Source organism: Gopherus flavomarginatus, chromosome 11 (genome assembly GCF_025201925.1).
Source record: "Gopherus flavomarginatus isolate rGopFla2 chromosome 11, rGopFla2.mat.asm, whole genome shotgun sequence".
NCBI classification, from domain to species: Eukaryota; Metazoa; Chordata; order Testudines; family Testudinidae; genus Gopherus; species Gopherus flavomarginatus.
This window is the reverse complement of record NC_066627.1, coordinates 14,822,069-14,846,324: the sequence shown is the minus strand read 5'-3', so window position 1 is coordinate 14,846,324 and position 24,256 is coordinate 14,822,069. Positions and strand designations below refer to the sequence as shown.

The window sequence follows — 24,256 nt, the reverse complement described above, 5'->3', positions numbered from 1 at the left end:
CATTCTCTTTTAATATTTGTAGACCTGATAGCATCGAGAGTCCCGATCATATTTGAGGTCAGTTTGTTCTTGATGTTGAATATCTATGAAGATAGACGTGGTCATGGCAATTGAACATAAACAGATTGGAAGTAAATTTATCACAAATATCTTGTAGGAATTTTTTTTTTAGTTCAAACTGCAAAATTCATGAAAAGTCTCATACTCTAGCTGTTCTATCACCCATTTTTCCTCTACAAGCTTTATATAAAACTGGAGGCAATGATCTATTCTGATTAGAGCAGAAAACAATCTACTTGTTCACTTTTATGTAATTTCTCTCAAATTAAACTAATAGGATGGAAAGATGACGTTCGGAGACCATGTCCCAAAAGAAACAAACATACTCCAAATAAATTGGTTGGGAGCATTTGTCTCAGCTAGATCTGCCCCCCTGTTCAGATGTGAGATATATATACAAATTAGATCCATTTCCACTAAAATACCTTAATGTCTTTTCAAGGAAACGAGTTTCTCAGATAGATAGATAGATAGATAGATAGATAGATAGATAGATAGATAGATATAAAGAATGTATATTTGTGATAGAATTTGTTTCTTTATCTCTCATTCAACATTTCAGAATACTGAAGGACAAGCATTAACATTTCACTTCCTGTTGTTAACAGGTGAGTTCCTTTTATGTTTTAGATCTATTTATTGTTTTACATTCCTTTTGCCTGGCAGTGAGCATAAACTTGAGAGGTCTTGAATCCATAATTGTTCCACCCCTGACCTGGCAGATCTTCAGTGCAGTCATTAAGAACAAAGAAGCCCATCTTTGTTGATAAAGTGTATTCAACAGAAGGTTAAATGTTTAGCCGCCTTGTAAAGGACTATGTATCTATCTATCTATCTATTGATTTATCTATTTCTTTCTTGCTCACCTTCTCAGCCAGGATGAAATTTCACAAAGTGCTCAAAGGCCAGATTTGTAAAGATATGTAGGTTCCTAGTGGAATTTTCAAGTTATCTAGGCACCCAAAGTTGTAGGTACCGAGGTGCTTTCAAAACTCTCACTTGGCATCTATATACCTTTAAAAATATGGCCCTAAGTTATTTAGGAGTATAAGTCCCTTCAAAATTTCAAAATTCCACCCCCGATTAATTAGTGATCTAATCTGCAACCAGTCGTCCATAGTCACATATCCCAGATTCTTTTAAAACCTCATTTTAGGTACAATGGTTTATTTCCATTCACCTGATACCCAGCATAGCTCTTTCACATATCCCATCACTGTAACCTTTCTCGTGGGACTCTATCTTTATATATCATGAGGTTTTATTTTAAAGCTTGCTTGTCTGAAAGGCATAATGGTCTTGTGAATCAGGCATTAGACTGTGAGCCAGAAGACCTGATTCTTATTCCTTCCACTGTGCTTCGTAGTAGTGATTTACCCTTACACTCTGCCTCTCCCTTTGTTATCAGTATAGACTGTAAGGAATTCAGGGCATGGATTGTCTCTCACTCAGTGTATGTATAGTGCCTGACACCACGGGACCCTGAGCTCATCTGTGGCCGTTAGAAATAGGGAAATAATAATAGCAAATGTCACTTGCTCCTTCATTTCCAGGCAGAATGGTGGAGCAGTATTGGCCCAGAGACTTGAAGCTATAGCTGGCAACAGAATTATGGGGGGTTCCAGTTCTATCAGTGGATAAAGTGAGTGAAATTCATATTCTGATGTGTCCAAGCGAATCAATAAAGTCTTTGATTCAAGTTCTAAAACATAAAATAAATGTCTCCATGTTCTTCAATTTGCACATTTTCAGGTTTGAAAATAAATACCATTATATATATAGACTCTACCTGATAAACCAGGCACATTCCCCATAATAATAATAATAAGAAGAAGAAGAAGAAGAAGAAGAAAAATAATAAGAAAAACAACGAGGAGTCCTGTCACACCTTAAAGACTAACAGATTTATTTGGGCATAAGCTTTCCTGGGTAAAAATCCCACTTCTTCAGATGCATGGAGTGAAAATTACAGATTCAGGCATTATTATACTGACACATGAAGGGATGGGAGATACCTAACAAGTGGAGAACCAGTGCTGAAGGGGCCAATTCAATCATTGTGGATGTAGTCCACTCCCAATAACTGATGAGGAGTGGACTACATCCACTATATCCACATCAATGCCAAGAGAGGGAATGTAGCAAAGAGTCCTGTGGCACCTTATAGACTAACAGACATATTGGAGCATGAGCTTTCATGGATGAATATCCACTTTGTCGGATGCATGTAGTGGAAATTTCCAGAGGTAGATATAGGCAGGATAGGGAAAGTTGCTTTTGTAGCAAGCCAGCCACTCCCAGTCCTTATTCAAGCGCAAAATAATGGCGTTAAATTTGCAAATGAATTTTAGCTCTGTAGTTTCTCTTTGAAGTCTGTTTTTAAAAGTTTTTTTTTTTGTTCAAGTCTGGCTACTTTTAAATCTGTCATAGAATGTCCAGGGACATTGAAGTGTCCTTCTGGCTTTTGTATGTTATCATTCCTGATGTCAGATTTGTGTCCATTTATTCTTTTATGTAGAGACTGTCCAGTATGGCCAATGCATATGGCAGAGGGGTATTGCTGACACATGATGGCATATATCATGTTCGCAGATGTGCAGGTGAATGACCCCCTGATGGTGTGGCTGCTGTGGTTGGTTCCTATGATGGTGTCGCTAGAGTAGATATTGGGACAACGTAGGCAATGAGGTTTGTTACAGGAATTGGTTCCTGGGTTAGTGTTTCTCTGGTGTGGTGTGCAGTTGCTGGTGAGTATCTGCTTCAGGTCGGAGAGCTGTCTGTATGTGAGGACTGGTCTGCCTCCCAGGGTCTGTGAGAGTGAGGGATCATTTTCCAGGATAGGTTGTAAATCATTGATGATGTGCTGGAGAGGTTTTACCTGGTGGCTGTATGTGATGTCCAGTGTGTTATCAGTTATTTTTCTTGTTTGGCCTGTCGTGTAGTAGCTGACTTCTGGGTACCCATCTGGCTCTGTCAACCTGTTTCCTCAGTTCCCCAGGTGGGTATTGTAGTTTTAAGAATACTTGATAAAGATCTTGTAGTGTTTGTCTCTGTCTGAGGGATTGGAGCAAATTCAGTTGTATCTTAGGGTTTGGCTGTAGACAATGGATCGTGTAATGTATCCTGGATGGAAGATGGAGGCATGTAGATAAGGATAGCGGTCAGTAGGTTTCAGGCATAGGGTGGTGTTTATGTGACCATCACTTATTTGCACTGTAGTGTCCAGGAAGTGGATCTCTTGTGTGGACTGGTCCAGGCAGAGGTTAATGGTGGGATGGAAAATGTTGAAATCCAGGTGGAATTCTTCAAGGGCCTTCTTCCCGTGGCTCCATATGATAAAGATGTCATCAGTATAGCACAAGTAGAGGAGGGGAGCTAGGGGATGAGAGCTGAGGAAGAATTGTTCTAAGTCAGCCATAAAAATGTTGACATACTGTGGGGTCATACGAGTACTCATAGCAGTGCCACTGACGTGAAGGTATAAGTTGTCCCTAACTCTGAAATGGTTGTGGGTGAGGACAAAGTCACAAAGCTCAGCCACTAGGTGTGCTGTGGCCTCATCAAGGATACTGTTCATGACAGCTTGTAGTGCATCCTCATGTGGAATATTGGTGTAAAGAGCTTCTACATCCATGGTGGTTAGGATGGAGTTTTCAGGAAGATCACTAATGCATTTTAGTTTCCTCAGGAAGTGGGTGGTGTCTCTAAGATAGCTAGGATTGCTGGTAGCATAGGGCCTGAGGAGTGAGTCCAAATAGCCAGATAATCCTGCTGTAAGAGTGCCAATGTCTGAGATGATGGGAGATCCCGGGTTTCCAGGTTTATGGATCTTGGGTAGCAGAATACCCCTGGTCGGGGCTCAAGGGGTATGTCCATATAGATTTGTTACTGAGCAGATAGTGTAGGTTTTTTTGGTACTCCTCAGTGCAATCGGAGGATAGTGGCCTGTAGAATGTGGTATTGGAGAGTTGCCTGGCACCCTCCGTTTCATAATCCCTCCAGTTCACTATGACTACAGCACCTCCTTTGTCAGCCCCTTTGATTATAATGCCAGAGTTGTTTCTGAGGCTGTGGATGGCATGACTTTCTGTACAGCTGAGGTTATGAAGTAAGTGATGCTGTTTGTTCACAATTTCAGCCTGTGCATGTCTGCGGAAGCATTCTGTGTAGAAGTCCAGTCTGTCATTTCGACCATCAGGAGGAGTACATGCAGAATTTGCCTTCTTGTGGTGTTGGTAGGAGTCCTGTGGGTCAGTGCACTGTTCGGTAGAGTGTTGAAAATATTTCTTGAGTCAGAGAAGATGAAAATAGGCTCTAAATCACTGCAGAAATCATGTTCGTAGGGGTGATGGGGCAGAAAGAGAGTCCCCAAGAGAGGACAGAATCTTCTGCCGGGCTAAGTATGTGGTTGGATAGATTAACAATACTGTTGGGTGAGGTAAGGGTACCGCTACTGTAGCCCCCGTAGCATGTAGGAGTTTATATAGTTTACTGTGCTTTTTCCTCTGTAGAGAAGTAAAGTATGTATTGTAAATAGCTTGTCTCGTTCTTGTAAAGTCCAGCCACATGGAAGTTTGTGTGGAAGGTTGGTTTTGTATGAGAGTCTCCAGTTTTGAGAGCTCATTCTTGATCTTCTCCTATCTGCTGTACAGGATGCTGATCAAGTGGTTCCTCAGTTTCTTTTAAAGTGCATGGCACAGTCTCTCACCATAGTCAGTATAGTGTGTCGATTGCAATGGATATTTTATCTTCAGTCCATTTGATATGATGTCCTTCTGTTGCATTTGGAGAGGAAGATGATGTCTGTCTATATCTGTGTGAGTTTTTTGATAAGGTTGATGAATTTCTGCTTCATATGGCTAAATTCAGTGCCTTGCAGAAATAAAATCCATTTGCAAATGTAACACCATTAATTTGGGCTTGAATAGGGACTGGGAGTTATTGATTCACTACAAAAGCAGCTTTCCCTCTCCTGGCATTGACACCTCCTCATCTATTATTGGGAGTGGACTACATCCATTCTGAATAAATTGGCCCTGTCAACGCTGGTTCTCCACTTGTTAGGTATCTCCCTTCTCATCATGCATCAGTGGAATAATGTCTGCATCTGTAATTTTCACTCCATGCATCTGAAGAAGTAGCTTTTTACCCAGAAAAGCTCGTGCCCAAATAAATCTGTTAGTCCTTAAAGTACCATCTGACTCCTTGTTGTTTTTGTGGATACAGACTAACATGGCTACCCCTGATACTTGACACTATGCAAGGCACTGAATTTAGCTATATGATATATTAAAAAAACAGTACAGTATCTTGAATTGCACCTCAAAGTGCAGATTGTACACAGTATGTGCAAGGACAGATCTTCAGTTGGTGTAAAGCAGCATGGCTCCATTCATTTCAGTGGAGTTATCATGATTTACGTCAGGTGAGGAACTGGCCCAGTGACATAAGTAGGCTTTTGCTGCTTTGCACCAGATGTGCATCTGCCCATGAGTGGTTTACACTGGCAGAACTACCAAGGAGATGATAAATTCTTCGCTAGCATTGATTTCCAAAAGTAATCTCTGGAAAACACCTTGTGCCAATCCAGATATAGATAGATAGATAGATGTGCAGTCCATTGGCTTCTTCATTGCCAAGAGTTTATGCCCCTATAGCATTTCCATTTAATCATATTACATTTGTTAATCTCTGTTTCTATTTTTACAGCTCACATATTTGAGGAATAAATGTCAATGGAAAATCAAAGTGCTCTGAACTACTTTATTCTCTCGGGACTCTCCAGTGATCCACAATTCCAAATTTTCCTCTTCCTAGTGTTTTTAGCTATTTATTTTATCACCTTAGTGGGGAACATGGTGATCATGCTGGGGGGGCTGATCCTTGCCTCAGCACACCCATGTACTTTTTTTTGTTCCATTTATCCCTCTCAGATATCTCTTATTCCTCAGCCACAGTCCCTATGATGCTTGTGAATTTCCTAGTAGAGGTGAAAAGAATTTCTGTCAGTGGCTGCATTGCCAAGATCTTCTTCAGTCTCATGGCTGGTTGTAGTGAAATATTCATTCTGGCAGCAGTGGCTCATGACTGTTATGAGGCTATATGTAATCCACTGCATTATATGAGGATTATGAACAAATATGTCTGCAGTCAGCTAGTGATTGGTGCATGGATTGTGGGGTTTATATGTGCATTGATAAACACTCTTCCCTTATTAAATGCACATTTCTGTGGGCCCAAAAAAATCAACCATTTCAGCTGTGAGCCTCCTCCAGTATTAGACCTATCATGCACTGACACCTTCACCAATAAACTGTTGCTTCATACCTCTGCAATGTTGGTAGGACTCATCACCTTCTCTGTTAAGCTAGTCTCTTACATTCATATCATCTCCACCATTGTGAGGATACGCTCTGCAGAGGGCAGGCATAAAGCCTTCTCCACCTGCAGCTCCCACCTGATTGTTGTTGTTTTATTCTACAGCACTGGCTTGTTCCGGTATCTGAGCCCCAACTCAGCATCCTCAGAGGTTTTGGACAGACTGTTTTCCATCCAGTACAGCATCTTAACGCTCATGTTAAACCCCATCATCTACAGCCTGAAAAACAGGGAAGTGAAGGCAGCTCTGGGGAAAATATTAGAGAAATTCAGATTCCTCAAGTAACATTAGTCTTGATAATTGAATCTATGATACAGATCAATGAAAGAAATGTCAGCCAGTGGTTAGCAATGTTCTGACTTCTTGCAATACATAATGATGTAGCAGCAATGGGGCTTATCTGTAATGATTTATTAATACTGTATGTTGACCTGGTTATTGGAATGCCTACTATGTGACTTTTCTGGGTTTATCCAAGAGTGTTACTGCGAAAGAAGCAGAAAGGCAAAACAATGACCAATTATAAGACTACTTTCAGCAAACGCTTAGGGGTTATTGGGAACATTGGACCTCAGGATACAGGTTCAATATTCTGTTGAGCCCACCAAACTGGGTTTGGACTAGCAGGGCCCCCAGTCTCCAGGAACTGATAAGACAAAGGAATGCTGCTGGATATAAAAGCACTTTTTCTATCTCTAAAGAAGTAAATATTCAAGTTTCTACTAGTGAGTGTGAAGAAAGTGGACGTTCCTAAGCTTCCTTTGGGGTTGGTGAGGTTGTTTGTTGTTTTACAATCCCTTTTTGTTTCTCTTATGTTATGTTTATTCCTAATGTTAAGATAAAAAACTACTTTGTTTTAATAGGGTTGTCTGGTCCCTGCATTGTCTCTGTTCACAAGATCCCAAAAGGAAGAACACAAGCATTGAACCCTGTTGGACCTGTTGGGTAAAGACTGCTAATACACAGAGTGCTGTTGCCCAGGGATTGGTCTAAGAGTCAGAAAGCTGAATGATTCCATCCCAGCAGAGGTAAATGCACAAGGCCTGGCTCCTGAAGTAGTGTACTCAAAGAAACCAGAAAGGGGGCAGAGCTAAAGCTAATCATGTAATCATGTAATCATGACACTTGGAATTTGTGCTTATATGATTTTGTCCAGAATTGTGTTTTCTTTCTTTCTTTCTTTCTTTCTTTCTTTCTTTCTTTCTTTCTTTCTTTCTTTCTTTCTTTCTTTCTTTCTTTCTTTCTTTCTTTCTTATTTGAACTGGAAGAAAAATGCCATCCTACCCAAAATCTTGTTCCTGGCTCTCAGTCATGTATGGATGTGACAGGCTGTATCCCTATATTCACTCTTTTTATAGATTTTGTAGAAAGTATGCCTTATGAGATATCATTTCAAAATTCATAATTTGCAGATCATTATTGTCCTGGTAAAATATGTGTGAAAACATTTTATATAAAGTTGTAATATTCTACTGTATAACATTACTGAGATACGTTCTAAGTTCAGAAAAGCAAGCACAAACCAGTTCCTCAAAGGCAAAAGACAAACTGATGCCTCAGCCTAGTGTCAACAACATTAAATAGACTCTCACCTGGTTAACTGGCCATTCTTTGGCAGGAAAAAAGATCTGAGGAGAAATCAACATTTTGATAAAGAGACATCTGGAGGTTCCCATTCCCACAGACCTTCTGTCCACTGAAGCTCAGATGGAGATGATTTTCAAAGAAAAAGAGAACTATAAGAAAGGGGAATAGATGCCCCAAAAATGCCCTTTCTCTCTGCCCATGGTATTAACAAACACCTGAAGGACAAGGAATTTAACACTGAACTGGAATTCCAGCCAGTGAGACCCCTGAAGCATGTGGTGAGAGAGACCTTTGCTTTGAATTCATTTAGCTAGTTAGGTTAGGTGTTAGTTGTGTTTTAACTCTTATTTTCATGTAACCGATTCTGACTTTTATGCCTCATTACGTGTAATCACTAAAAATCTATCTGTAGTTAATAAACTTGTTCTATGTTTTATCAAATCCAGTGTGTGTTTGGACTGAAGTATTTGGGGAACTCCATTTGAGATAAGAAGATTTGTGCAGATCATTTTCTATTAATGAAATGACAGATTTTACATGTGCTTGTATTGTCCAGGTGGGTGCTGGGCAGTACAAGATGCACATTTCTGGGGGAAAGTCTGGGATTGGGAGTTTGCTTGTTTTGCCTTGCAATGTAATTCATGAGTTGCTGGGTATAGCACTCATGCAGGATAGCTGGGATGCTAGACATGTTGAAGGCTGTGTGTGAGCAGACCAGGAGTAGTTGATCTCAGAGCAAAGTTGTGTAAAAGGCACACCAGGATGGAAATTTGAGGGGACACAGCTGTCCCTCGGTCCAGACCGCATTTTGGGTAATGTCACAATGGGATTTACCTAGTATATCATTTTTGCAGTGAGCATAAAGTAAATAAATCACCTACATGATATCACATGGACCTCAAATATCTATAAAGGACATAGTTCTTGAAATGTGCCCTCAAGGCCAACAGATATTTTTGTTAAAGGGGAAGGATTAAGAATGGGGAAGGATTAAGATTAGGAGTTCAGTTACGGGAGACAAATCAGTGAGATTTTCTTTTCTCTCAAATGGGCTGCAACTTGGATGTTTCTGATGACAAAAGCAAAGCAGAAATAAAAATAGAGCTGGTCAGACTGGTCTTTTTTTCCCATGAAAAATTTTAATTAAAAATGTTTTATTGAAATTTTCCATGAAAAGATTAACTTTTTTTTACTGAAAAGGCAAAATAACTAACTAAATAAATAAATAAAAACCTTCCTGCAAAATGTCTGGGCTGAAAAAGGAAATATTTCAGTCAAAATACAAAATTATCCAACCAAAAATTAAAATATTTTGGCTGAAAATCCACATGAAATTTTTCATTCTGGTGCCTCATGCTTCAATTATTCTCCAGGGACCAGGCTTTCTTGTCAAACTTCATCTCCCATGATGCACCACATCTCCCCTCATGGAGACTGGAGGAGTTTGCATCATAGGGGTCCCATATCATGATGCCATCATTGGGGTCCCATATCATGATGCCTCATTGGAGATGTTGTCCAGATGGGGTACCCAGCCTGTAAAGAATAATGGTGCCATGAGGAAATGTAACTACAACTACCATGAGGTACTATGGAAGGATATCCAAATTGAAATATTTGCATTTTTTTGTTTGTAGGCCTTTGGTTTTTCAACAAAAAGTGAAAATTTCTATGGACAGGAGACATTTTTCATGAACAATTTGTTTTAATTGAAAACTTAATTTTCCACTGAATACAAATGTTAATTAAAAATGTTTAACCAACTCTAGAAGTCTTTAGAAATCTTGATAGACTCCAAGCCATATGGGGATTTATATGGCTAAACAAACAGTAGGCAGCTGGAGCAATTTGTGGAGCACTGGCATCATCTAACTGCAGTGAGATGTCCTACTAAAGCGATATCATATGGTGCCAGATAAAGACCACACTACTCACAAGATGCACCTTTTTCAATCTCTCTTCTTGGGAATTGAACTGTGGGGTCAGGGAGGGCAGGAATTAGGATACACTGTGTTCATGGTATAAATCCCCACTCTGAACCTTAGCATCCAAAAGATGGAGTACCAGCATGAATTCCTCTAAGCTTAATTACCAGCTTAGAATCTGTAGCGCTGCCACCAATTTCAGTGCCTGCTACACTCTGGTCCCCCCAAAACCTTGCCCGGGGAACCCCAAGACCCAGACCCTCTGGATCTTAACACAAGGAAAGAAAACGTTTTCCCCCACTGTTGCCTCTCCCAGGCTTCCCCTCCCTGGGTTACCCTGGAAGTTCACTGTGATTCAAACTCCTTGAATCTAAAAACGGAGAGGAAAATTCACCTTCCCCCCTTCTTATCTCTCGCCTTCCCAGACTCTCCCTGAGAGAGACAGTAATCCTAACACAGAGGGAAATTAGCCTTTCTCTCCCCCATCCCTCCTTTCTCCTCACCAATTCGCTGGTGAATTCAGACCCCGTCCCCTGGGGTCTCACACCAGAATAAAAAAACAATCAGGTTCTTAAACAAGAAAAGCTTTTAATTAAAGAAGGGTGAGTAAAAATTATCTTTGTAAATTTAAGATGGAATATGTTACAGGGTCTTTCAGCTATAGACACTGGGAATACCCTCCCAGCCTAAGTATACAAATACAAAGTAAAATCCTTTCAGCAAAATACAAATTTGAACTCCTTCCAGCCAAATATACATTTGCAAATAAAGAAAACAACCATAAGCCTAACTCGCTTTATCTACCTAGTACTTACTATTCCAGACATATAAGAGACTGTATCAGAGAGATTGGAGAGAAACCTGTTGCACATCTGGTCCCTCTGAGCCCTCAGAGTGAACAACAACCAAGAACTAACAGCACACACAAAAACTTCCCTCCCTCAAGATTTGAAAGTATCCTGTCCCCTGATTGGTCCTCTGGTCAGGTGACAGCCAGGCTCACTGAATTTGTTAACCCTTTACAGGCAAAAAAGACATGAAGTACTCCTGTTCTATTAACTTTTAACTATCTGTTTATGACACATTGACTTACATTTTTGTAAGGAGAGTTGAATTTGGCTGCCATGAAAGAATGTAGGTTGTGATTCCAGCACCCTTACTCATGGTTAGTAGATCTCTATTCCACAAACAGTCCCACTGATTCCACAGACCTACTTACAGAGTCAGTAGTTATTCAATATGAGTAAAGATACCATAATTGGGCTTATCTCACCCACACACTGGATGAAATGAGTTTGGACATTGATTTCAGCAGAACTAGGATTTCAACCACTAACTTTCAAATGCTTAATTATAAGTAAGTCATTTTTCTTTGTACACAGTGTATAAAATATTTAGATTTCTCTTGAGTTTGTGTCCCCAGGGCTTGTGTCTAATTATAAATGCTACCTATCAACTCTACTAATTAGTTCATCTGAGTTAAATCACATTTTGTACAAAAACTACGGAACATGCATGGCCGGTAACTCAAACTCACTCTCTAATATCCTCACCTGTTCTATAGATTTTTCTCACAGATATATAGCCAAGTCCAGAAAACCAGCCTATTTGAAAACTTCCAGCATTTCGTGAAGAAGCTCCAACCACGGCCAAGATCTGACAGATGTCCCCAGCTTAGTGCCAGAAAGGGTGAGTGTCTTTTAAAATGGAGATGATTAAATTTAAACAAGAAGTGAATTTTTGAGTATCAGCCAGACTATTCCACAAACACTCACAAAAATCAGGATTACTCCAGGAAAGGTCTGCTAGAAAAGGGACTAATGGCTAGATTCTTATACTGCTTTTGCACCACTGATATCAGTAGAGTGACACTTGATTTACACCAGTGGGGGTGGAAGGAAAACTGGCTCACTGATTCCAGTGGAGTTACTCCTGGCTTACACCGGGGTACATGAGAGTAGAATTAAGACTAGGGTGAGTGAAAATGTCAACATCATATCCACCATGTATATTCCATTGTCCAGATGGATATTAAAAGGAAAGTGAATATTTAATTATGTTTTTATTTTTGCTCCCTGACCATCTGGATAGTATGTCCCACAGTTAAAGTAAATATAGAAACATAGGAGGAAATATGATATATCTACAACATAAGAACATGTGCCACTTCTAGGTCTCTTATGGGTATGTTCCATCCTCAAAGTGCTCTACAAAGACCTCTTTAATGGATGGAGCACAGAGCAGGGACATGTCTGGAGCTTTCAAGGTAACCTAGGTCCTCTGACACACAGTTTGGTGCCTTATCCATTAGACAAATTTGACCATTCAATAGCCAGTGATGGAACAGTAGCATTTTGTTTTGTTTCTTATGCATTCAGTGGCACATAATGAATCTGTGTAGGAAATGTTATAATATCCCAGCTCAGCTGGAATAGGTCTGATTCTTCAAGGGGGAGAGCGAACACCTTTTAAAATCCATGCAATAATTTCAACCAGGAGAAGGCTGTGTTCAGTTTGAAGTCTCCAGTGAAAAGAAAGGAAAATGATGTCTGATTAGCAATTCTACTCATCTGATTTTAGGTTCTCCAAGCCCCACTCCCTCCCCAAAAAGTCCACAAATATGTTGGTGGGGAGAGCTGTTTCAAAAATCCAAATGTAGTTTAATGTTAAATTTTGAAACTTTGAACTTGCTTGATATGGAACAAATTTCCAATTTTATGACATTTTTCACAATATTTTTCTTGGATGTTTACTAGATCCCTATAGTTCTGAAGGGACCATTAGATCATCTAGTCTGACCTCCTGCATATCACAGGTCATTTAATTTCACCCAGTTACCCAACAACTTGTGTTTGGCTAAAGCTCAACCTCTGGAAAGACATCTACTCTGAATTTGAAGACTCAAGACACCTAGGCTGTGTCTACACTAGAAACATGACAGTGATATGGTGGACGAGCTGCAGCTGAGCTGCTGTAATGATGTAGTGTACACGCTTACAAAGCAATGGCAAGGAGTCTTCCATCACTGTAGTGAACTTGCCACTCCGAGAGGCAGTATCTAGGTCTGTGGAAGAATCCTTCTGACCTAGCAGTATCTATACTGGGATGAATTAACTGCATTCAGGGGTGGATCTAGGCACCAGCTAAACAAGCAGGTGCTTGGTGTGGCAAAATACATGGGGTGGCATAATGCTGGGGCTCCAGCTCAAACCTCAAGCAGCATCCTGGACTGGATTGTGACAGCCCTGGGGTGCAGTAAACAGCTTGTTGTTCTGCCACCGGGTTGCGGCGGGACAGGGAGCTGACTAAGTGAGGAGCGTGTCCCTGCCATCCCCCGTGGGCAGCGGTCACCCTAAACCCTTCAGGAGGGAGCCAGTAGTGGGGCCCTGCTCCGGCTGTGGAGGATGGGCCACTCCTCCTCGGCTTGTCCCTGTCACTGAAAGCCAAGGAGAAGTGGCCCGTCCTCTATAGCCGGGACAGGGCTGTGCTACTGGCTTCCGCCTGAGGAGAGTGGTGGCGGGAGAGGGTGGCCCTGTCCCAGCTGCAGAGGATGGGACACTCCTCCTCAACTTGTCCCTGCCTCTGCTTCCTCCCGCTCCTCCCCTCTGCGCCACCTCCTGCAGGAGGAGGGGAAAGGGCAGCGGAGAGGCCACCTGGGCTGAGCCGAAACTTGTGCCAGGGCCAAGGCGAAGACCGAGGATGAGCAGGGCTGGGATTCAGCGGCAACACCAACCCCAAGCCACTGGAGCAGCAGCGATGGGAGATGAATCCACCTCAGGCCAGATCCACAGTAAGGTAAGAGTCAGGCTGGGCAGGAGGGTCCCTGGGACCCCTGGGGAGCTTCTGCCTGCTGGAGACCCAGAGGCTGCTGCCTCCCACCCCAGCCCCGCACAGTGCACCAGTGCCTGGAGTCTCCTTCTGCCTCCCGCACTGCAGGGGGCAAGCGACTTGGCACAGAGGGGCAGTTTCTGTCCAGAAAGCCCAGCACGTCTTCCTTGGCTCCTCCAGCCCCAGAGCTCTTGCCATTGCGTGCTCCTTGGGTTCCCAGCTTGGCAGCCTCAGTGCTGGGAAACACCAGCAGGGCTGGGTCCAGTGTGTATCTGAGCTCGTGTGGAGCTCTCTTGCTCCATTGACTAGCACCTTACCTATGGCAAGTACAGTATTGCAATAGGAGAGTGACATGAAAAATATTGCGTCACAATGTGACACGGTCACTCAAATCATAATTATGTGTGTATACTGTGCTGCTCTATCAGTGCCATTCGCGCTAATTTCTGTTTCACATTGGTGCCAGTGATTATAGGGCTAAAATGCCGGGACAAAATGAAAATGACTTTCTATTGCTGCCTACTGGCAACAAAGAGAGAAACAGCAACAAGAATTCAAAAAACTATCTCATACTTCAAAAAAGTATTTCAAAAAAGTCGACAATCAAGGAGAAAGCTCTAAGCAATGCATTTAAGGTGATTGTTCATCAACTGATGAAGACCAATCAAGCCAAAGATTACCTTTATTAACTGATAAAGATGAACAACAATCTGCAGAGATTGGAACACTGTGGAATACCTTTAGAAAATATGACAGTCAAGAGTATGAGGATGACATGCAGGTGTACAGCAAAAAATAGTGAATTTAAACAATCAAACTTTTTTCATTCCTTTCAATGCACATTCGCTCAATCTGGTTGTCAGTGATGCCGCCAAATCATCAAAAGATGCTGTTTCATATTTTAACACAATGCAAACGATTTACAACTTTTTTAGTGCTCCCACACACTGTTGGGCAGTCTTGAAGAAGCATCTTGAACAAAAACTCACACTTAAATGTCTAAGTCAAACTAGATGAGAAAGCAGGATAGATGCTATTAGACCATTTGATATTCATCAGGAGAGATTTACGATGCATTATTAGAAATAAGCCAGGACTTGTCGTATGTTCCTTCATTTCAACATGAAGCTGAAACATTGGCTCAGAAAATGACACAGTTTCAATTTTTATATTGCATGGTTGTTTGGCATAATATTCTAAATCAAATTAATTTGACCAGCAAAGTTATGCGGAACATAACCATAGACATATCCAAGGCAAAGACGATTTTGAATAAAGTGCTGGAATATTTTAAAAAATACCATTCAGATGAAGGATGTGAAGAAACTTTTAACATTACCAGTATCAATGGCTTCTGGTGAGAGCAGTTTCTCAAAACTGAAATTATAAAAAAATGATTTGAGGTCCACCATGTCTCAAAATCATTTGTCAGGACTTGCATTAATTTCAATTGAAAGTGCTATTGCAAAAAAATTTAGATTTCACTGACTTATTAAAAGACTATGCAAGTGTAAAATACAGAAAAATTCAGTTCATATACATTCTTTTAATTTATAAGAAACTGGAAGACATTAACGTTTTTCATTACAGTGTACAGTTAAGTTCAAATTGTTTGAATTGTGTTTTTGTTAAAATTAAATGACTACACACGTATAAAAACCAGAAAAATTCAGTTCATATAAATTCTTTTAATTTATGAGAAACGGAAGACACTGAATGTTTTTCATTAAAGTGTACAATTGAACTCAAATTGTTTGTGTTTTTGTTAAAATTAAATGTTAAAATTACACCAGTAGGAAATTGTTTTATTTCACTAACTAAAAATTCTCTGTTTTGATTTTTTTAAAATTTTAAACAGTCAAAACAAAACTGCAAAGTGCAAACATATGTAAGAGCCAAAAAAAAAAAGGGAGTGTGTTGGAGGGGGGGGGAGCCATAGTTTTTTTTGCTTGAGGCAGCAAAAAAACTAGAGCTGACCCTGACTGTGTTGCACAGGAGTGACATTTTTCAAAGCTCTGAGCAATGTAGATAGTTCAACCTAACCCTTTAATGTAGACTAGCTCAAAGAATTCACCATTTCCTTAGATAGTGTTTTGTTCCTCCAGTGGTTAATCAGCCTCTCTGGCCGACACCCTGTTTATACATCCAAAGCTGACATTTATCCTGTTTTTCTTCTACCACAGCATCACACTGGCAGCTCATGTTTGATAGTTTGTCCACTATGCCCACTATATCCTTTTCAGTCATAGCTTTCCATGATATAGTCCTCAGATCTGTAGGTCCAGCCTGCAATCCTTTTTCCAAGATGTATAGCATTACTTTGCCTGTATTAAAACACACTTTGTTTGAATTATGTCTATTTTAATTATATTCCTATCCTCTAATTCTTTATCAGTTTAAATCTTTACTGGCCTTTCATTTATTTTGCCCAGGATTTATGTTAGACTAACCAACCTGTGGTTGCCTGGCTCAACATAGCCTTTTATTCATAATATGTATGTACAGTATTTGATCATTTTCATTTACCATTGCCCCATTTTTCAGTAAACAAAAAAATCAGTTACAACTCTGATACTGTTTTCAATCATGTTATCTATAAAAATATTGAAACCAGAATCATGGCATCTCTCTCTCTCTCCTTCTCCTCCTCCTCTCCCTACATTTCCTATAACTTCCAGCTGAGATAGTATTTGAACCACCAAATGTCTAACTTCTGTGATTCTATGCATCTCTCAGATTTCAAGACTAGTAGAGACATGGAACAGAACAACCAGACCGTGGTGAGAGAATTCATGTTACTGGGATTCACTAGTCAATGGATGGTGAAGATGTCCCTATTCCTGGTCTTTCTAATCATCTACAACACATCCCTGGTTGTGAATTCCCTCATTGTTGCATTGACACTGCTGGATCCTCAACTCCACACACCTATGTACTTTTTCCTCTGCAACTTGTCCTGTCTGGAGGTCTTCTACACTTCGGTCACTGTTCCAAAGATGCTTTCCAATTTCCTGTCCAGGAGACCCAGCATTACTGTGGGTGACTGTATTACTCAATATTACTTCTTCTTCTCTCTAGGGGCCACTGAATGCTTCCTTTTGGCCACCATGGCCTATGACCGATATTTGGCCATATGTAATCCATTGCAGTACAGTGGTGTCATGAACCACAGGCTCTCTCTCAATCTGGCCATTGCCTGTTGGGTCTGTGGCTTCCTCTCCCCCTTGCTGCCTACACTCATGATTTCCAAGCTCCCCTTCTGTGGCCCTGACCAAATAGACCATTTCTTTTGTGATGCAGACCCACTCTTCCAGCTGTCTTGCGCTGACACCTATATCCAGCAAGTGGCCGGATACATGCTTACCTCTGTTGTGATCCTGTGCTCCTTCGCATTCACCATAGCTTCTTATGTGCACATTGTGGGTGCGCTCCTCAAGATGACTTCAGGCAAGGAGTGGAAGAAGCCCTTCTCCACCTGTGCATCCCACCTCACTGTGGTTTCCATCTATTATGGGACCATTATTTTCATGTATGTCCGGCCAGGGGTCAATCAGTCATTCAACCTAGGCAAAGTAGTGTGAGTGTTTTACACAGTGGTCACCCCCTTGATAAATCCCATGATTTACAGTCTCAGGAACAGGGAGATGAAAAAGGCTCTGAGAAAAGCCCTAATTACCATAAGGAAGCACTAGGGGGCACTGTGCTGCAGTGAGCAGAGTGGGTGGCTCAGTAGACTGCGCTTTCCGCTATCCAACAGGTTTTACTCCAATGCCCAGAGTAGTATTAAGGGACATTGTACTGCAGTGAGTGGTATGGATGGCTCAGTAGGGAGGGTCCTTCCCCTGGAATAAGTACAGATCTAAATGGCTGTTAGGAGGTGACATTTTTTTTCAGGTAAACATGTGGTCTTGTCTCCATTGTTCATTCAAGTTTCCATTGTAATTTTTTGCACGATGTGAAGCTTTACTCTGGGCATCCTAACCAAATTATTGTATCTGCAATTACATTTCACTGAGAATTTCATTTGCACAAAGTTCATCAAGGCTTCATCTTTGACCCTTCTCTGGTCTCCCAGGCTGTACCCCTCTAGTTTACGGCCCTCTTGCCATCACCAGTCCTGCAATGGGATCCTGTGTGTTAGTATATTGGCCTGTTTGTGAGTCTAGGATAGAATTTTGGATTGACTTTTTGATACTCTTATATCTTATACTATCAAGTGTGAACAAAAGACAAAGGCACTGTGTGTGTTGCTTCTGTCCAGCCAGATGGGTTTGTTAGTATAAGGAAAGCAGATAATAACAGTTGAAAGTGTTACAGGGTATAGTGGGAATGTAATTATGAGAATACACTGGAAGGTTGCCTGCCTTCACTCTCAAGCCAAGGTCTAACAGCCAGTTAGGAAGGGCAAGAGGGTTGGAATGAGGGAGGCATAAGACACATTAAAAGCCAAAGAAAAGCCTAGCCTTGGCCAGAACACAACATCACTCCTTACTCCTCCTATGGGTTACAAAAGAGGTGGGACAAAGACCCCAGACTCACAACACTCCAAAATGGAATGACCAAACATCGTAAGAGATGGGACCAAGGGCATACATTGCAGATATAATTATGTTAGCTAAGATGCAGAGCAGATGAAACACTGGAAAACAGCTTTTTCCAAACAAAATGTTGTTGAAGATTTGCTCTAGTTGAGAAAGAATTATTCTGGGGAAGTTCTCTGTACTGCATTGATAACCGGGTCAGACTAGAAGGCCACAATGGTCCCTTCTGGGCCATGGAATCTATCTGTCTATGAATCTTAGGCCTAGTCTACACTAAAAAGTTAGGTCAGCTTAACTACATCTTTCAGGGATGTGAAAAATTTCATTCCCTATGCCATGTCGTTAAGACAACCTAACCCTAATGTGGACACTGCTAGGTCGAAAGAAGAATCCTTCCATTAACCTGGCTACTGCCTCTTGGAGAGGTGGATTTTCTACAGCAATGGAAGATCCATTCCTTAACTGTAATAAGTGTCTACATGACACAGCTGCAACACTATAGCATTTCTAATGTAGACATACCCAGAATCTCTACAGTAGGAACACAACATAACAAGAGAAAATGATGGTAACACAATAAAAGGCCTGTACATATCTCTAATGGCTAAGGTAGGTCTAACTCAGGGTTTCTCAAACAGGGATCGCTACTTGTGTAGGGAAAGCCTCTGGTGGGCCTGACCAGTGTGTTTACATGCCCCGTCTGCAGGTCCGGCTGATCGCGCCTCCCACTAACCGCGGATCACTGCTCCAGGCCAATGGTAGCTGCTGAAAGCGGTGGCCATCACATCCCTCAGCCCGAGCCACTTCCAGCAACACCCATTGGCCCAGAGCAGTGATCCGTGGCCAGTAGGAGCCGCAATCGGCCGGACCTGCAGATGGGGCAGGTAAACACACCAGCCTGGCCCACCAGGGGCTTTCCCTACAGAAGCGGCAACCCCTGTTTGAGAAACTCTGGTCTAACTTATGTCAGAGCCTTTTTCCCTTGAGGACTGGGGTTCAGTCTGCTCCCAGTTGTTCCTCATTCACACTCCCTTGGCCTTCAGAGACTGTTCCTTTATTCACCCAAAGATTTTTGCTCCAATTTTTCCATCTTGAATACCTCATGTGTTTGGTCTCCCATCTCCTCTGCCAAAACAAACAAGATCAACCGAAGTAAAACTTCAAAGTGAATTATACCTGTATTGTCTTATAAGTATGAGTAAATCGGGGAGGATTTCTAAAACTTTGCCCCCTTTCTTGCATACATGCAACTAACCCCTGCTTGAATTAACTACTTGTAATCATATTGTCTGTTGGGTTAGTGTGTAGGTGGATGGTTGGGATTGATGACTTTTGATATTCAGGAAGTCAGGCCAGATGATGTGGTGGTCCCTTCTGACTCTAAACTCTATGACAATAACTCTCAGAGAAACTGATGGAACAAATAATATTAATAACATATTACAAGTAGCCCCATGTCCTACACAAACTGCATATTACTTCCTTCCCTGGACCCTTGTGTAGTATTGTTCTGTGCCTGTAGAACTGGTAAAGCAACCTGAGGAGAAATGTATTAGCATAAACATATTCATTTAACAACACCAGCTATAGCTGAAAATTATCTGGGCAATTGTGGTTTTTTCCTCAGAAGTGGCTACGTTTCAGTGGAGGGTAAAACAAATCTCATATAATATACAGCTCTTCGTATGAATTGCATTATACAAACATAACTCAGTATGAAAATGTAAGAAATTAAATAAAAAGCAAACATAAGCACTGTCAGTTATAATGATTTTCCATCATTCTATCATGAATAAGTTCATTAATGATCATAGTTAAAACCTAACCCTGAAGAGAACAATTATTTGTCCTGGTTCAGATGTTCAGCTGGTGTAACTCAGTGTAGCACCATTGAAATCAGTGGGACAGCGTTAACATTTTTCCCAGATTTGGACCTTAGTGTCCAAAATATGGGTGTTAGCATGAAAACCTCCAAGCTTAGTTACCTACTTGGACCTGGTAAAGCTGCCACCACCCAAAAAATTAGAGTGTTTTGGGGCACTCTGGTCCCCCCAACAACCTTCCCTGGGGACCCCAAGACCCAAATTCTTTGAGTCTTACCACAAAGGGTAATAAACCATTTCCCCCTCCTTCTCCCTTCCAGGTGTTCCCTCCCTGGGTTCCTGGAGAGATACACAGAACCAAGCTCCGTGAATCTAAACAGAGGGACTCCACCCTCCCTGTTTCCAGTCCTGGAAAACACAAGTACCGAGATAGCTAATCTCTTTCCCGCCCTCACGCAGAGGGTATGCAAAGTCAGGCTTAGTAAATCTAACACACAGAGATTTTCCCCCTGACTTCTTCCTCCCACCAATTCCCTGGTGAGCTGCAGACTCAATTTCCTGGTGTTCCCACTAAAGAAAAACTCCAACAGGTCTTAAAAAGAAAGGCTTATATAAAAAGAAAGAAAAAATACATAAAAATGGTCTCTCTGTATTAATGTGACAAATACAGGGTCATTTGCTTAAAAGAAAAAAATGAATAAACAGTCTTATCCAAAAAGAATACAATTTAAACATTCCAGCAACCACACACATGTAAATACAAAAAGAAAACAATATAAACCTTATTGTCTTACTATCTTGTACTTACAACTTGGAAACAGAAGATTAGAAAGCCAGGAGACAGAAAAATCACTCTCATAGCCGAGAGGGTACAGACACAAGACAAAGAACAAAGAACTCAGACAGAAACTTCTCTCCACCCAGATTTGAAAAAGTCTTGTTTCCTGATTGATCCTCTGGTCAGGTGTTTCAGATTACTCCTTTCTAGGTGAAAGAGACATTAACCCTTAACTATCTGTTTATGACAGACAGATTCTGTTGGAGTCAATGGGAACAGCTGACAAAATATATTCAAAAGGGTTTGGTCTCTGTGACTCGCATGAGATCACACAAGGATTCTGTGGCAGAGCCAGAAATTTACATGGGACTCCCCAAGTTCCTGCCCAGCTTTTTAAGATAACACCATCCTTCCTGACTAGTGTGACTTCTCTCAAAGCAAATGTATCTGTTGCTTGACATTTAAACTGATACGTTAATGTAAATATCGGTCACACTAGTGTTTGCCTAATTAAACTATCTATATATTTGTATCTATGTCTTTTACAAATTCTGTATTCAGACAGAGCTCAGATTCCCAAGGGTTTCCTCTAATAAACTGGAATAAATGCCAGATCTTCGCTTGTATAGTTAGATCTCAGAAAGCAAGAGCTGCCTGTTGAAGATACATGCAAAAGCAAAATCTAAGGTGCAGAAAGGTAGGGTATTGCACACACACTCATGCAAAATCACAAAAAGGAAGAAGAATATTCAGATGTCATGTCATGGATATTGATGTGGTAGAAGGCCTAGAATAGAAAAGAACAGAAGATACCTTTTGAGTCAACCATCAGTAGATGTAAATGGATTCACTTCCTTTTACTGCAATGAAGTTATGTTCTTTCAGTTTGCCATACATATGAGGGAAAGGGATTGAAATGTAGGATGGAGACCAATTACACCACAAAATTGATAAATTCTATCTATCTATCTATCTATCTAGTTTCTGTTAGTTTCAAAGTTGCCTATCATTCAATCAAGCCTAGATTGATAGTTATTGACCTCCATGGCAGTCTGAAGGCTATAGGGTGTGTGTTTGTGTGTGTTTGTGTTCTATGGTCTCCGTCCATTTCCTCCTAGACCGTTATCCTGTCATCATAATCGATATCTTTGGATTTCGGTCGACAAATTGATTTAATTAAATACTTTACACTCATGTAAATATCATTGAGAAAGACAAAGGTTCTCAGAGGTTGTAGACTTCAGACTTCAGTGGTTGTTTGGAGCCTAAATACTTTGAGACTCTGGACCAAATTACTCATTTCAGGTTTGGGTTGCGAGGGCTGGTTGGAAAACAATAATTCAGTTTTGTGGGGAAAAAAGCACATTGAGATGAAACCAAGACCCTTCAAAGAATGTTATGAGAGAGAGAAAGAGAGAGAGAGAGAGAGACTGATTCTATAGCCCAATGGTTTGTTTATATCTGTATGTCTGGGTTTGTTTATCAGTTTGCAAATGTCTATTTGTGTATATGCTAATTTATGTATTTCTATGTATGTATGTTTCTGAGATATTTATGCACTGAATGGTATAGATAAGTGCCAAGTGAGATTTTCACAAGTGCCTAAATGAGTTAGTCATCTAACTCCCAGAATGTTAATTGGAGTTAGGTGCCTAAATCATTTAGGCACTTTTGTAAATTCCACTTGGCATTGATCTGCAGCTTTTGGCACCTAAATACCATTGTCAGTAAAGTTTTGAGTAAGGTCTGAGTGATGACTTCACGAATCAGATCCAAAACATGTTTATTGAATTGTGGTACCTCACACTGATGCTTACATTAGAAATTGACTTAAAATGCCAAAATGCTGAACTGTGAATCTCCTTATCACAGGAGTGAGCAGTATTTACATGAGGTCAATGGTTACATTCAGATAAGCCAATGTTTCCCAATGTAAATAAAGAGTCCTGCAACCTGGCATGGTGTTCCGATCTACAATGGATTCAGAGTTTGAAAGTAACCCTATCTGGGATCTTTATCGTATAGACTGAAGAGCCAAACACAATATTCAGATCAAGATATCAATTTCTGGTTAGTCTGACAGTGGTTGGACCTGGGGCTCTGGTCCATCTCTATTTTATATTCATATGAATATTCTTTTTACTACCCAGTGTTTGCTAGTGTTGAATCACTCCATTGATCTCATCTCCTATACCCAGATCAATCACTACGCAGCAATGGAAAAAGCAGACCAAACCACAGTGAAGGAATTCATCTTCCTGGGATTTAGCAGCCTTCAGAATCTCCAGGTTCTCCTCTTTGTGTTCATCTTGTCCATTTACATGCTGTCACTCATGGGAAATTTTCTCATCATAGTCATTGTCCTGGCAGAACTTCTCCTCCATACTCCCATGTACTTCTTCCTGGGGAAGAACTCCTTCCTAGATATCTGGTACACATCAGTCACTGTGCCCAAACTGCTGGCCAACTTCTTGTCCAGGAGCATCACCATCACAGTAAACGAATGTGTGACTCAGTATTACTTCTTCCTTTCTCTAGGAGCCACTGAATGCTTCCTCCTGGCCGTCATGGCCTTCGACCGCTACTTAGCAATCTGCAGCCCACTGTGTTACACTACCATCATGAACCACAGGTTATGCTTCCACCTCTCCGCCAGTTCCTGGGTTGGTGGATTCCTCTCCCTACTCTTGCCCACAATTCTAATCTCCCAGCTCTCATTCTGTGGCCCTCAGAAAACCAACCACTTCTTCTGCGACTCAGACCCAATCTTCAAACTGTTTTGCTCTGACGTTTACCTTAAGGATGCTATTGCATACATCTGCAGCTCTGTGGTCATCCTGAGCTCCTTCTTGATCATCAGGTCTTCTTACATCAACATCATAGCCAACATCGTGAAGCTGACATCTGCCAAAGCTCGGAAAAAGCCCTTCTCCACTTGTGCCTCTCACCTCACCGTGGTGACCATCTACTATGGGACCATCAACTTCACCTATGTCAGGCCCCCAGCATATATTACTTTGGTTTAGGCAAAAAGGTGTCTGTGTTCTATTGTGTCATTACCCAACTGCTAAACCCTCTGATCTGTGAAAAAAGCCATATGGAAATCTTTTACTAGAATGAGACGGTAATATGGAAGAACCACAGTGCCATCTATGAGGGTGTTAAGTGGAATATGAAATTGGAGTAGATTTTCAAAATTGCCAGAGTGACTTTTAGGATACCATGGCCAATGGCCAATGTTCACTGATTTTCAGTTGGAGTCATTCTTCTAATTTATTTAAGCATTGTTGGGGATTAACCAATATATTTTCAATTGGATTTATGTTCCTAAATCA

At 41.0% G+C, this 24,256-nt stretch overlaps 1 protein-coding gene and 1 pseudogene across 1 annotated transcript; both read left to right on the top strand.

Moving 5' to 3' along the window:
- The first annotated feature begins 16,535 nt into the window (after positions 1-16,535).
- Positions 16,536-17,360, top strand: LOC127031282 (olfactory receptor 6N2-like). The gene has a single exon (XM_050918030.1). The coding sequence runs from the start codon at positions 16,536-16,538 to the stop codon at positions 17,358-17,360; it is 825 nt and encodes a 274-aa protein (XP_050773987.1).
- A 5,777-nt stretch (positions 17,361-23,137) lies between these two features.
- Positions 23,138-24,036, top strand: LOC127030851 (olfactory receptor 11L1-like; annotated as a pseudogene).
- The last annotated feature ends 220 nt before the right edge of the window (positions 24,037-24,256 follow it).